Source organism: Solanum lycopersicum, chromosome 3 (genome assembly GCF_036512215.1).
Source record: "Solanum lycopersicum chromosome 3, SLM_r2.1".
Lineage (NCBI taxonomy): Eukaryota > Viridiplantae > Streptophyta > Magnoliopsida > Solanales > Solanaceae > Solanum > Solanum lycopersicum.
The window spans coordinates 59,154,601-59,170,638 of record NC_090802.1 but is presented as its reverse complement, the minus strand read 5'-3'; the positions used below and the strand labels follow the sequence as shown (position 1 = coordinate 59,170,638).

Here is a 16,038-nt window from a genome sequence, read left to right as displayed (position 1 = left end):
CCATTATTCTGTAACAAAAGCAACAAATTGCAGGTACCATATAAAGAGAGATAATAATGAGCTAGAGGAGAATACTTTACGACAACTAGTTATTCCATCCAAGAGAGCAAGTAGTTATAAGAATCATTAACATGTTTATTCCAATTTAAAGAAGCAAGACAGCAAAGGTCTAACAAGTTCTTTTGTAGTTGCTATGACATACAAAGATCTGCTGTCAGCCGTAGCACCTTATTGGGTCTTTGCAGCCGACTGCTTACAACCTCTGCCCCCACCCTTCTCTAGATATTGCTGGTGATACTCTTCAGCTCTATAAAATCTCTTAGCAGGAAGAATTTCAGTGACAATTTTCTTATCCATAAATTCCTTCTGCTTAGCTTCTAACGACTCCCTTGCCAGTTGAGCCTGAGCATCATTATAGTAATATATTCCTGAGCGGTATTGCTTTCCCACATCATTACCCTAGCAACAACCATCATCATGACATTTATATAAATTTTCTTCTTTTTGAATATTAATCACATCAAATGAAACGGAGAGAATAACCAAAAAAACACTAAAGGAATTTGATACCTGGCGATTTAGAGTGGTCGGGTCATGGCGACTCCAAAATAGAGAAAGGAGATTGGAATAGGGGCAGACATTCGGGTCAAACTGGATCCGAATGGCCTCGGCATGTTCGGTTGTTCCGGAGCAAATAAGCTTGTAATTCGGGTCATGGACATTCCCCTGAGAGTACCCAACCTCCGTCTTCACTACTCCTCCAACCCTCTGGAAAGCCAATTCGACTCCCCAAAAGCAGCCGGCAGCAAATTGGGCAAACTCCAGACCCGACTGATCCGGGTTGTCCAGATCCGGATCCAATGCTGGATTGGTGGTTGACTTGCTACTGCTGCAGTTACCCTCCATTGCTCAATCTCTAATAATATCAAGTTCGTGTGTGTGTTTTATATAGAAATGGATTGCATGGGTGAAGATGTATATTAATCTGAATCTGGTCATATAATTAGCTAAGATGCATTATACATTTGCCATTTGAATTTCTTGTTGGTAGTAAAAACAAAAACATGTTGGTGTCACGGTTTTATTTGCCCTAAATTTCTTACAAGTTTTCTTTTTAGAAAAAGTTTTGGATTAATTAATTTTTTTTCTTGTACGAAGAAAAAGATTTAAGACTCTATAAATATAATTTTGTTAGCATTTACAATGTAGTCTTAAGGGTCTTGAGAGTTTTGGTTAGAGGGAGAATTTGTAGGTCACAAGCTTGATACGTTATCACTTCTGTGAATTTCTCATGTATTCCGAGTAAATTAGTTGAGATCGTTTCTTTTTGTATTTTGGTACTTTCATATTTATAGTAAATTGTTCATTTCCTTTGTGAATGTAGGTCGATTAACCGAACCACGTTAAATCTTTGAGTCTTTTGATATTCTTGTTTGTCTTCTTACTTGTGATCTTTCGAGATTTGTTTTGCTAGCTTTCGCATTAGACCTGCTTATCTTCGATCCTACCACTCGCTATATCTTATATGTGTTGACGAAGACCATATATTTAAATTATTAAGGAATTAGGAGTCATAGATTACCAATAGGCAGTATGTTATGAGTCTCAACTAACATTTTGTAAAAAAAATATTTTTTTTGTCAATCTAATACTCATATTATGATCCGACTAAATTTGAATATATGTCGTAAAAGTCTCACATTGGGATAAAGAGCTTCCTAACAAAAGTAATTTTATACGTAGAAACTTCTAATTAAAAATGAATGAATATTTATCATTCCACTACGATATTGATTAATATTTGTACTTTATCTATATGACTTCACTTTCAAGTTTCAAATAATGAAGTCACTATTTACAAGTGGGAAAATTACACAAAAAGACAAATCTATGATATGTATTTATGATAAATCGTTATAGTTTAGAACATTACAATTTGTAATTGTATGTAGGATTTTATATCAAATTTTTCTCTCCTCTCTTCTACGACCCTCTTTCTCGCTCCCCCCCCCCCCCCCCTGCCTCTCTCTACAGCCCAAAAAATATTTCACACAAATATGATAATTGTAGGGGTGTCAAATGGGGGGTTAGGTTGAAATTAGAAATATTAAAATGGGTTGAATAGAAATCAGGTTGAGTCTTGACCAGCCCAAGTTTACTTTGCGATTATATGGGCTAAAAACGGATTGGGTTTTGACCCGCCAATTTGACCCGATTAATCTCAATAATTTAACATATTAATATTTAACTTTAATAATCACAATTTGAATTTTTGCTCAAGAATTTTTTGTTTAAAAAGTAACAAATTAAATCCTAAAAGTTGTTAAATAGATAATAATTCATACCTTCAATATAGAAACATATCTTAATAAAAAGTTTTAAAACGGTTGAAATTGAAGATTGAATTGGGCTCATTTGAGAATTCTCTTCAAATGAGTTAAGCTTGAATGAGTTGAGATTGAACCCAACCCTTAAAATTCTTGGCGGATTGGACGGTTTACCTATGTTTGGGTTCATTTTTGACACCCCTAGATAATGTATTATGTATCGATCAAATGTATTTGTATTTCATGTCAATCATATTTTGTATTATGTATCAACTGCATATGTATTTTATATCAACTATAGTATGACAAATTTCATTCTGCCAATTGTGTTTAATTTGTCGACACAAATAATCAGTTAATACAATTGATACAATTATAATCGATACATGATATAAATCAATTGTATTTAGATAATTATAGTTGTATTTGTATTATGTATCAACTATATTTGTGATACAACTAATACAACATGTATTGATCTTCTTTCCTCCCTCTCTCAATCTCACTTGACTCTCTCTTCCAAAATACAAATCAGTTGTATAAATTGTATTTGTGATACAACGGATACAACATGTAGTCAACCTCTCTCCTATCTCTCCTCTCTTTCGTATCTCACTCGCCTCTCTCATCCTTCTCCTAGTCTCACTCACCTCTCTCTTTTCCCTAACATGTAGCTATAAGTTGTAATTAAGCAAACTATAACTAAACTCTAATTAAGCTTAAAATAGAGCCAATTTTTAAACTTTCCCTTCACGAGTTAAGTTCATTTGCTTTCTCGTTGGGCTTTTATAAGTTCCAACTCTCGGGCTCAGCTTAAAAATGGTTCTCTCTTTAGGATTAGTTAGCCCCTTCCTACCTGGGATAGCTAATCTAACAATTTAAACACAAAATATATTTCGAGACACATAAAACATTCATAGCTAAATATTGAATGAAATAATCTTATATTTTATATCAATTGTTGTCCTTTGTCCCAATGATCAACCAACTCTAAATATTTTGAATACTCAAAGTAATAATTAAGGGGAAAAGGAGAATTCTAACATATATATATAGCAATCTAGAAGCTCATTCGTTTTTCGGCTTGTATTGTGTTTCTTACGTCCGGAATTATTTGTCATGATTTTTATTTTTAGAGTTAAACTATAAAATTTTGACTAACATTTTAAGATGTAATTTTTTCATCATATTAATATGCAAAACATTACAATTTATAGTACTTTTCATATAGTTTTAGAACATTAAAATTTTTGTCTAAAATATCGAATTAATATGATCCAACTTAACTTTAAAAATTAGTCAAATTGACTTTCAAAAAACTCAATATGAAAAGCAAAAATATATTTAGAAGTAAAAGGTTTCAACTTTCAGGGAAGAAAAAATGAGAAGTCCTTAATTAAAAATAAATTTATAGTATAATATCAACTACTTTTTCACCTTTTAACTATAATAATAATAATAATAACCAAGTAATGATAGTTTTAGGATGGTTGAGGAACAAAAGAGACCTTTCAACCACACCAAACGTACGAAAATGACCTATACATAAAGCATCACAAAATTATTTAGTGACCCTTTTGGTATGCAAATTAATAGAAACAGTGTGTACTGATCACTTTTTAATCCTCTTATTTTTTTTTTATATAACAATTGTCACATAAAAATGTTACTTATGAAATTTAAAACTTTATTATAATTACTATGTATTTTTTTTTTCTATTGTAAGAGTCTAAAAGTGTTTATTTTTGTGAATTTTATCAAGCCTGCAAGTGGACAATATTATTTAAAAGAAGAATCATTTTTGTCTCCACAAAACCTCAAGAATAATGATGTTGAGTCCCTCTGTGTTCCAACTTGGCATAGTCTTTGGGAACAATAGCAATATTAATGAGCACTTAGACAAAAAATCATACATCAATCTAATGTGGGGAGGGTCATATCATTAATCAAGATCCCTTGTTTTGAGGAAAAGAAACAAAATAGTTCTTTTCTTTTAGGCCTTTCTGTGAATTGTCTCCTTGCTTTAACATGGTATCCACCTCTCAATTGCAATAAGGATTGGCAAATTAAAATATCTCTTGATAAAACTTTTCCAAAATATTGTGAGAGTAGTTTAGTATCATATTTTTTTAAAAAAAATTCCAACTTGGTATTTGATACTAGGACTTGACTAGCTCTCTAATAAAGAAGATTGTTATCTCAACGAGACTAGAACAACTGTATGTATAATTAATCAGATGGAGATATTTGTGGATAAGAATGAGATTTAAATAACTACAAGGTTGCAAAACCAAATAGCAACTAGGAGTATATTGAGAGAGAGAGAGATTATACGTATGACCTTTTCAACCAAATATTTTGTTAGAGCAATTTCAATTTGGAATTTAGTATTGAGTTTGTTAACGCCAACCACAAAATAATTGAACGAGAAAAGTGTCATTCTTTTATTGTTACTACTTGTATTAAACTATAATAGATATAACCTCTCATGCAAATCGATAGCTAGACCATACAGTCTCACTTCTTTAATCATCAAAATAACACTTTCGTAATTTCAACGGCGTCAGAAATAGAATCCAAGACGCTTCAAAGAATTATAAGTTTATTTCGCTAATTTTCGCATGACAAAAGAAATAAAACTTCAACAGATTGAAGCCAATAACAATAAATTACCTCACAAGTTTACTAGATCATTGAGCAAATTGGAGGAACATAATAATTGACAACCATCCACTACATGTACAAAATTCATTCCTAACAATGATCTACTGCTGAAATACCCCAAATTTATGAGGATTTCTCCAACTCAAGACTGGCACACATACTATAATTCTATGTTCAATTCCTTCTCAAATTATATAGTAATAGAACTAAACTTTTAGTGACTGAGTTGTCAAGAAGCTTCTCACTTGATGATGTTGTAAGTTCATTTTTGGTTCCTCTTCTCTCTTTCTTTTGGGCAGAGATAAAGAGGACAAAGCTCTGGCCGACACCACCTTCTCAACAAGTGATTTCCATACCCCATCATCTCCCTTTCGTTGCACTTTCTCTTTGAATTGTCTGTAATGTAAAATTGGACATAATTAGAGACTCGGTCCTACTGATGAACAGGGAAAACTACATTATTTAAAGCTGATATTTATGTAACACAGTTCGAACTTATCCATATTACAACGTACTGTATGGTTACTCAAACATTTTGCAGAAGATATTTACACATACAGACGATCCTTTTGTAGGCTTGAAATCAGATAGAGACATTTCAACTATGAAGAAACTCAAAAGGAATTGGCTGGCCCTGTTTGTAAGAGTTAAATACCGCCTGTGTCAGGACTTACTACAGCCTCTTTACAACTGTTCCATAAAGGTCGTTACCAATGGCTGCTATTAGCCAATTGGAAATAGTAAATTGATCAAAATTAAAGAGGAAACAGATAAGTACATGCCAGCTTGTTCTTTAATTTTTTTATAAAGACAAATCACTTAGTTAACATCTTAGTCCTGTGAATTCATTTCAAAACGACACAAGGATAGGTAGTTGGAACAGACTACTTTTTCTTCTAAGCAAATTGATAGGTTATGCAAAATTATGAAAATCAAATTAGCCACTCAATATGGTTTATACCTGCACAGTGGAACTCGACATTCATCAGGTTGATCACAGATAGACGAATGTAATCTAAGTAGCTGCCACATCCTTTTGCATCGCAGACAACCTCCATTCACCCTTCGTTTACATGTAGCAAAGTGTCGAATAAGTAGCTGGACGCCTTGACATGTTTTGAATTTGCTACATGGAAGCTTCTTTGTGCAGGGCTCCTCACCACATGGCCCTACACTGGTGCATCCTTCAGTGCATATGTGCTCTATACAATCCATAGCTTCGCTTAGCTGTAAATACAAGTTCTGCTCCCTTCTATGTCTTCTTGTCCTCTTCTTCCTCTATAATAACAAAATTCCAAAAATTTAATTGAGTAAACATTCACTGAATGATTAAGGATCATACAACTACTTCTTTCAATCCTATCAACGTACCGAATCAGCCTCATCCATGAACTGAAGAATTTCGAGTTCGAGTTTAGGATCATGATCTAGGATGAACTTCCAACCCTCAGTCTTCTCAGTTTTCTTGAAATTAGTTGATATCAATTTCAAGCACTTCAGATATAGATCAGGTGCATCACAGAGCCTAGCCAATTGAAGCATATCCACAGCATTTTCAATAGTCAATTGATCAGCTAACCCCTTTGTGCATCTCTGCTTTAGCTGTGGTACCAAGTACACATGAGAAAGTGCTAGAAGATGAATTCCATGTTTCTTCATCTGCTCTTCGGTACATCTGATCACAAAGGATAATTTGGTCATTACATTTTTCTAAGGAAAAAAAAAAAAGAAGAAGATATTCTCTCCTCCAATAATAGTGGAAAACTTAGAACCGCCAACGCTTGAGTCTTTGACAAGATATTAAGAATGAGAGGCAGGGATTGGTTTAGGGGCCAACTACCAAACTTTTAATCAAATTAAAAGTTATCAATGGCTAATGATCACTTTCAACTACAGTAAATTTAGATCTATCATAATTCAAGCCACTCAGATTGAATGAGACTCATCAAATAACGCGCAAACACAAAAAACACGAGTGAAATGGATTTGGTAGGAACAAATCTACTACTAATGGTCACTTTCAGCTCCAGTAAAAATTCAGATCTGAACTAATTCAAATCAATCAGGATTCAAAAGTTGAACGAGACATCTACTCATGAGAATAACATGAAAATATGAAACAGAATCAGAAAACTCACTGGAAAGAAGAGAGAAACTGAACAAACACGGAAACAGCATCGCATGGAACACCGAGAATCCGGATTGTTTTCTCCGAGCTCCGCTTCTTCTGCGGCCGAACTAGAATGCTCTCCAGAACTAATGAAGCCGAAGCCTACAATAATTTATCGCAAACAAAAACTGATCAGTAATTTAACAATTCAAATAGAATTTCCAATAATAGGATCAAAATTTTAGTTTCTAATCACATTTTCGAACTGAAAATTCAGAATTCTCCCGTTCGAAAAAGGTAAAATTGAATTTCCTTAAATTTCGTACCAGAACAGTAGAATGTGCCGGAATGCGGTGGCCACCGGATGTGATAATTTGAATGTCGAATTCCGGCATTTCACCGGCGTCAAAGTTATTCGGCGACATAACTATAAAAAAATTTATAAGAGTAATACTAATTTATTCAATGAACTTTTCTATCTTTTCTCCACAGGGTTTAACAATTCAGATTTTACAGTGTAGATTCAAGGTTCGCATGTCTCCGTATATATAGCCAACTGACTCATCAACAGAAAAGCAAAAGGCGGGGACAGCGTGGACAATTCCAATTCATAAAAACATCACACGCGTTTCTCAATACGTGAATACCAACCTCCATGACAAAAACCGAAAAGAAGAGTAAAACGTGAAAGTTAAATGCTTTAAAAGAGCGTGGGCATTGAGTTTTGAATGAAAAATTCCATTTTTATCCTTTGAAGTTTTATGGAGGTTTTAGAAAAGATATGGATAAACCGCCTCGTCAATGACAGGCAAGGTCGAGAATTGGTAATAAAAACGGCCTTTAGAAAGTTTCAAAAGCCAAAAATTTAAATAAATGGCCACTTTCTATTCACTCAGTGAATGACGTGTCATCCTAATCCTCTATTTACTATTCCATCTGGACAGTTTGAATCAATTATTAAAATTCAAAAGTAGTAGCCATGTTGGCCTTTTTTTGCCACGTCATAACCAGTGTAGCTGTTGTTATTTGTTGTTAAATGACTATATTTAATGCCGCCTAGTAAGTAGTTAGAAATTTATTTTTTAACATCTGGTCTTTTCGTTCATTTTAACTTATCGTATTTCAATTTGGTAAAGGAAAGAAAATGATTGACATAGTTAATTTTGTTATATTATTTTTATTAATTGATGTTTTAGTATTAGTTTTTAATAATAGTTTTAGATATATAAGGACAAAACATTAAAAAAAAAATCTTTTGCATATTAAAGTGACAAGTAAAAGTAGATAAGAGGGCTGATTTTTTTAATTTTCACTCACCAAAACCAATAATTGAGTGAAATATGTTCTCCTTTCGTCCAGAAATGTTTGTCATGCTGCGTTTATCGAAAATCAATTCGGCTGATTTTTAAAGGTAAATTAGATCACATTTAATTCGATATTTTAAACAAAAGAATAGATATCTAAAACTATATGAAAAGTACTATAAATTACAAGTTTTTGCATATTATCACGATGAAAAAATGCATCTTTAAATGTTAGTTAAAATTTTTATAGTTTGACTCTAAAAATAGAAATCATAACAAACAATACCGAATGAAGAGAGCACTAAAATACGAAACTTTTCAAAGTTTTTATTTTAAAATCTATGATATAATCCGACAGAAAGTTACATATGACGCTCAAAAATCTTATTTTTTTCTAAGAAAAAACTTTGAGGGCAATCAAACAATATTACTTAAATTAGGATGGATAGAGTATACAATGCACTTCGCTTTCCAAAACTTAATTTCATGAGGTTTGCCTGTTGAAGGACAACAAAGCAATGTGTTTTGGTGAAATTTTTTGTTAATATATGCATATGACAAAAATTTCAAAATCTAGAGACGTTAGCATTGATGGGGAACAGTACATTAAAACCATAAAAAATTTCGTTGCACTACTGATTTGGATAACTCTTGATATTGTTGAAACAATGAACATGATGAGTATTATAAAAGTCAATAAAAAAAGATGTTTGTGAATAAAGAGGCAAAAAGAGCAGATATGACAATGATAGGCTAAAAGTGAAGAATATTAAGTTGCTATAGTTTATATTTATAGTTAAGAAATCAAAGTTGCAGTATTCAAATGTTGTTTATGTTTGGATTTTGGCCAAAGGATTTAATGAGAGGGCATGTTAGCTGCTAACAAATTAAAGACAAACATAGAGAGGACTTTGGTTGAATAATTTCATGCAACTACCAGAGTATTTTAAAAATTAAGTAATATGTCATTCTTAAATCTTAATCAGAAGTCTTGGATTTGAGTCTTTGGATATCGAATCATCTTTGGTAGGAAATGTTTTATCTCCCAATATGTGAATTCTAGCACGAATTCAAATTTTGTAAAGCTCCAATGTAAATACCAGAAAATGAAAAAACAAAAACTAATAATATTCCACAAGTTTTATAATTTGGATTAAATGTGTCTTCTTGAACCGTATTGTGACACTTTTCATTTTTCTTACGTAGCAAAATTTTTTTAAAAAAAATGTACTTGTGATTTCTTAAAGCAAAAGAAACTCCTCAAGACCAACTATGGTGAAGCATTGAAGAACTATTCACAATAACTAACGCATTTGATGATTACTTCACTGATAGTAATGATCTTGTTTAAAAAAATGAAAACTTAAATATTTTTGTTAATGATTTGTAAGAACACAAATTTAATTTATGCTAGAAAAGAAAATAATATTACTCAAAAATAAATTTGATTAGAGTATAACTAGGAATCTAATGGTGTAACGAATTTGCCACACTTTAAAATTAAACAATTTTTTTATTATAAGAATAATTTTTAAAAAATAAATAAATGCAAGACAAATTATAAAACAGCACTAAGATGCATTCATGGCATGTGGCACTAGATAATTGATATGTGCATCCCATAATTTGGAAAATTCCTCATACTACAAATTAAAAATGCACCATTACATTATGATTCACGTGGTTCCAAAATTTTGACAAAATAAAAGTCATAGTCAAGTTGCCATTATATTCTGGTCCAATAAATTCAACATTTTCTCTATGTGCAATGTTTCTAATTTCATAAATTAATTCTCACCCTTAATTAACTTCTAGATAGAGTACCTTCTCGATCAATAAGAGGAAATTCAACACGAACAAAGATAAATGAACAAAAAAAAAACTGTAATAATATTACAAATTTTAATCGGTGATATTTTCTCATACGATTATACTGGACATATTATTATTATGCTATCAATTATGTTTTAAAAAAATCATATGAAGTTGGATTAATTAATTTGTTATATCTTTCGTAAAGATTTTGATAATTAGAGACGTAAGAATTTTTTTTTAAGAATATTATGAAATTTGTCAAAGGTTGAAAATGGAAATCCACACGTTTTAAATGTGGGACCCACCTAAATTAGAATTTCTGGTCTTCCGCAAGGATATTACGATATTAATCATTAGTAATACCGATCACGAGGTAATATTATAAATATTTATTGACGGTTAACAAGGATCATTTTACATTTTTGTTATTTTTTTAATCTCAATTTATATAAGTTATTTTAATTTAAGATTTTTGAAAATTATGATATCTGTATGATTATAAATTATTTTATTAAGAATAAAATAAATATTTTAAATTTAAAAGTTATTAAATATAGAATTACTTTATTTTAAAATTACTAAAAAAAATAAAAAAATCGTATAAATTAAGGTAAACTATTTCTTTAAAGCCACAAGCATGAGATGCTTTGCGTCGCCAAATTCTGTTAATGATAATTTAGAGGAGTTGTTAATGGTAGAAAAACAAACGGATTCGAAGTATAACAAAAGCTAAATAGAGAATGTCGAAGAAAGTATACACTCCCTCTGTTTTATTTATTTTTTTAATTTTAACTTGACATATTTATTTAGAAAAATAATACTAGTTTGATATGGTAATTTTTATTTTACTTCTATTAATTGATAGAGTTTCAAAATCAATTTACAAATTAAAAATTATTTAATTAATTGAGAGTGTAATAGATTGAAAAAATATTTTTTTAATTAATTTGTAAAAAGTGACGATTAAAAAAATCAAAATTGATCAAGTAAAAAGGAAGAAAAAGAATACTTCAAAAGCAAAATCTTATACTAATTTGATTAAAATTCAATGATATATTTTTATCAGTTTATGGTCAAAATATCTTGAAATTATCCGAAATAGATCATATTTATCCTTAAACTATATTTCAACTCAAAACTATCCTTCACGTCAAACTATTGAGTCAAAAGAGTCCTTATTAACGAAAGTTATCAAATGTCATGTGAATGTCACATTGCACGCCAATAGAGTTCTATTTTACGAGTAACTTGCCGGATAGTACGTAATTATAAAAAGTGCCTCATCATTATAAATGTGCAAATTTAGCTAAAGCACTTTACCAGGCAAAGCACGCAAGTGGAACAATCATATTAAACAAATTAAAAGGCCCTTTCGAATATATATTCAAAGGAAAAATAACTTGTTTTAACTTTTAAGGGAAGGTTCTTTGTTTCAGCATTATATTGCGGGTATATATTGTTTCTTTCATTGAAATGAAGTAAGTGACTTCCATTTTCTGGACATGTGGTCAAGTAATATAAATTGAAAGAGAACAAGTCAAAAGGTGAATAGGTAATAAAGAACTTTTTTAAGATAATATAAAACTAAATAAAATATTTTTTAGGATTTGTTCACTTCTAAATTGACATATTTAAAAAGAATGATTGATATAGTAAGCTCATCATTTTATTCTTATTAATTATAAAGTGAATGAATTAAAATTTAAGATTTTCAAAAAATTCTATATATTTCAAAATAATTAATTGAGAATATAATAACTTAAAAAAATTATAATGTCTTTATTTGTAAAAACAGATAAGTAAAAAAAAATTAGACAAATACTTAGGAACAGAGGTATTAATTATCATAATTCACATCCATGCAACATAGAAAAAACTGAATTGACATATATTTACTTTTGATATTAATAACTTTGACTTAAAAATTAGCTTAAAAAAGGTGAAATAATAATATGCAGATGTGACACGGAGTCCCACATCTACCCTATCGTCCACTTTAACACCTATATGGGTACTAACATTTAATATTGGCAAAGGAAATTTGATAATTAAATATTTTGCTATGTCTTCTGAACGTTTATTATGTCATTATTATTTGTCAATTTAAATTGCATTGAAGTTTTCGTTCTAACTTCATATATGAAAATTCTAAATAAAAATTTGAGACTTTGAAATAAACCAAGCGGAGGTTCTGCTTTTAAGTTATATTTTACAAATATTTAAAAGAGAAAATATATGTTGCAATGAGAAACGAGTTCATAACTATAATCTGAACAACAGGAGAGATTTATGGATAAGAATTAGACTTAAATAAGTAGTTAATTATTATATGACTTAATATATTAATCCAACTGATGTCGTGTTAATTTAATCACTCTAAGAAATGCAAATAGTATTGACCCATTCAACAAATTGTTAAATTAATTCAACAAAAAACATATTTTTGTTGGTTTCCAATATGAACGGAAGGTTGGAATTGAGACCTATCTTATCATTGCTTTGAAGTCACACAATCTCAATCTTTATCATATACTTTTTAATTCTTTTAATATGTTAATGTTTTAGAAAAATAAACGGACTAAAAATATCTAAAAAAGAACAATATAGAATATTGTAAAGGGTGTTTTGACATTATTTCTCTTGAGCTATTATTAGGTATATACCTAATTTATTCTACGTACAATTTTATTTTATTTTTTGTATTTAACTACGTACATTGTTGAATGAATGGGAAGAAGAGGAGGAACAAAATATATATATCAATATTATTTTATATATACACACATCAAAGTCAAAATAACTTTTTTTACAAGGGAAGGTTCTTTTTTTGAGCATTTTATTGCGGGTATATATTGTCTCTTTCATCAAAAAGAAATAAGTAACTTCCATTTTCTGGACCTATAGACAAATAATATATAATGAAGAGAATAATTCATAAGGTGAATAACATTTTTCTAAGACCACATAAATACATATTAAATTATTACATCCACTATCGATATATATAGCGAAACATCGAATAAACTGAATTGAAATGAATTTGATTTTGATAATTATAATGATAAAAATATAAATATTAAATTTAGCAGTATTTCAAAAAATTAGCTCATGAGATAATAAAAACCATTCAAAAACAGATATTAAGAGGATAAATGAGTCCATAGGTATAATCATAGTTAGTCTAATAACTGATGTCGTGTTAATTTAATCCATCTAAACAAATACCCATGACCCATTCAACACACTGTTTAATTCCTTAAAACAATTTCAAATTGCAAATAGGGAAAATTATATGAAATGGCAAACATTCATAACTAATTATATATTAGGGGTATAGTTTAATTTATTTACATTATATAATTATAGTTTATTTTATTTTGCTATAATTAATGGAGGCCCACAACCTATTATGTAACCAATTGTATAAAAATCTTATTTTCTAATTTTGTATATAATTATACACAATCTAATTTTCTCTCTCCTATTCACAATTAATTTTCTCTCTCCTTTCCTCATTCTAACGTCTTCACCTACATTTAATACTCCAATATCAGATTTGAATTTCAAATTTTTGTCCAAAATTTCAGTAATCCCTCCTGAAGTTGAAGTCTCCTCCCTAAGTTGAAGTCAATTTCGTAAGTTATCCTTAATTTTAGTTGTTTACCTTTTTTTCTAACTTATCTAAAAATTGTATATGTGTTCTGTTTTTTTTTTCCATATATTTTGATGAAATAATCGTTTTTTTGTTCTTGATAGATCTAAAATTCGTCAAACAATGAACGAATCGTCTACATCTTTGAGGATTACCAGAGGTAGTCCTTTGCATGTCAATGTTGTTGACATTTTACCATCCTTTTCAATGGGGCTAACTCAAGAATTTGGGGTTAATGTAGGGTCTTTGGAAAAATCAAAACAACTTATACAAGAACAAACCATGGAAGAGCTGAGATCAAAGAAAAAAAACGACCCTATGGCAGTTCAACAAGTTATTAAAAATGTCAAAGCTAGAGGCATTAAAATTGTACAAGGTACAAGAAAGAGGAAAGTTGTACTATTTGAATCAGAGGAAAATGATTGTGAAGTCGGATCTGAAGAACTTCATAATCATGAGGTAGTGTCTTAAACACAAACTTAGATACAATTTTTTTGTTAATTAGTTGTCAATATACAAAAACCATTAAATTAAGTATTGTATATAGTATATTCCATGTGAGTAATTGTATATAGTATATTGCATGTTTATGTTATTTGGTTTTTGTATATATATACAAAATAGTTATTGGACTTAGTTATACAGATAGAAAATTTGAATATATGATTAGAATTTGTATATTCTATTAGTTATATACAAATTTTTGAAGTTAGTATATATTAAGTTTACATACATATACAAAAATTGATATGTACATGTCTGTTTTAATAGCTGGTAGTAGGGATTGTATATAGATGGGAAAATATCATATGTGATTATAATTTTGTATATTGTAGTAGTTATATATAAATTATCGAATATAATGTATTGAATATGCATATACAATTAATAAAAACATTGAATAAGTGTTAGTATATACTATGTACAATTAAAAACCTGAATAACATATATCTCTTGTTATACAAATTCGTAAAATGCATTTTTGTACATGTATATATTTATTCAATAAGATTGTATATGTATATTTATTGCAATCTAATTGGATGTGCATATACAATAAAAGGCATTGAATACGTGCTGGTATATACTATATACAAAAAAGGTAAGTTCATATATATAAACAGAAAATAATCTGTGAATGACTTTATTTTTTATTTTTTTTGTATATATAGGTAGGTATGTATATACAGAAATTAATTTGTACATGACTTATTATAAACAGATTTTTTTTTTTTGAATTTGAACGTATGGCTTGAAAATAGGGACGTTTCCCTAAAATTGTGGCATTATCTTGATTTATTGTTACCATATTTAATGCTTCAGTTACAAACAACTTTTTAAAATAGAATTGTATAAATAATAAAAAAAAAATTATATACAAAATTAAAGACACCTTTAATAACTTAACTATACCCATATTATGTAATTAGGTAAACTATACCCATATAATGTTATTTAATCTAATAAGTTTGTCATATATGAAATTTTCCCCAAATAGGGAATATATAGGGTTGATCACTTCAGCCACAACTTGCATGGAAAATTTTAAACTACAACGTATTGTCCTCATGTTATTATTTAAATATATGAGCTTCGTTAGCAAATCGTGTCTAATACAAAATAATAGATTTTCGTGAAGCTAAGATCTCATAATTCACATGAAAAGTTAGACCATAAATAAAGTCAATAGAAATATATAAATCCTTAATATAATTCTAGATGCAAAGACGAATTACACATTTTTTAGACAAATTTAATAAAGGGTGAAATAATTTATTATTGAGATGTCACATATAAAAATAAGTTGTTATTATAATATTATTGTGATCGAAAATATTAAAATTGTCAAGAGATTTTAATAGAAAATGTATAAGAGGCAATGAATGTTCCACGTGGAGATGAGGCAGATATTTGCCACTTTCGTACCATATAATGAAGGCGAAGGCAACAGTTTAACCTGAGAAAATACACTCTTCTTATTAATAGTCAGAAAATTTAATAAAAATTTGATCAGAAAATTAATAATTTTTTGTTTTAAATGAATTGATTTTCTTTATTTTTTAATTTAAAAATATTAAAACTAAATGAATAAAAATATTCAAAAAATAAAATAACATAAATCAAAATATTATTTTAATAAAATTTTTTAATCAAAATGATTTTTTA

General features: G+C 29.3%; 2 protein-coding genes across 2 annotated transcripts; both read right to left on the bottom strand.

Moving 5' to 3' along the window:
- Positions 1-29: 29 nt before the first annotated feature.
- Positions 30-1,014, bottom strand: MSRA (peptide methionine sulfoxide reductase). The gene is given in 3 exon segments (NM_001320202.1): positions 30-237; positions 240-459; positions 571-1,014. Coding segments are annotated over 3 exon segments (579 nt in total). The 5' UTR covers positions 907-1,014; the 3' UTR covers positions 30-214.
- Positions 1,015-4,912: 3,898 nt separating this feature from the next.
- LOC101253881 (BTB/POZ and TAZ domain-containing protein 1) lies at positions 4,913-7,943 on the bottom strand. The gene is made up of 5 exons (XM_004236253.4): positions 7,428-7,943; positions 7,130-7,263; positions 6,363-6,666; positions 5,953-6,269; positions 4,913-5,387 (listed from the first exon to the last, which is right to left on the bottom strand). The coding sequence occupies exons 1-5, from the start codon at positions 7,524-7,526 to the stop codon at positions 5,198-5,200; spliced, it is 1,044 nt and encodes a 347-aa protein (XP_004236301.2). The 5' UTR covers positions 7,527-7,943; the 3' UTR covers positions 4,913-5,197.
- Positions 7,944-16,038: the final 8,095 nt, after the last annotated feature.

Coding starts and splice junctions, on each gene's coding strand:
- LOC101253881 (XM_004236253.4), bottom strand. CDS start 7,526: ATGTCGCCGAATAACTTTGACGCCGGTGAAATGCCGGAATTCGACATT. Junction 6,667..7,129: donor CAGTTTCTCTCTTCTTTCCA/GTGAGTTTTCTG, acceptor CTTTGTGATCAG/ATGTACCGAAGAGCAGATGA. Junction 6,270..6,362: donor TCATGGATGAGGCTGATTCG/GTACGTTGATAG, acceptor TTGTTATTATAG/AGGAAGAAGAGGACAAGAAG.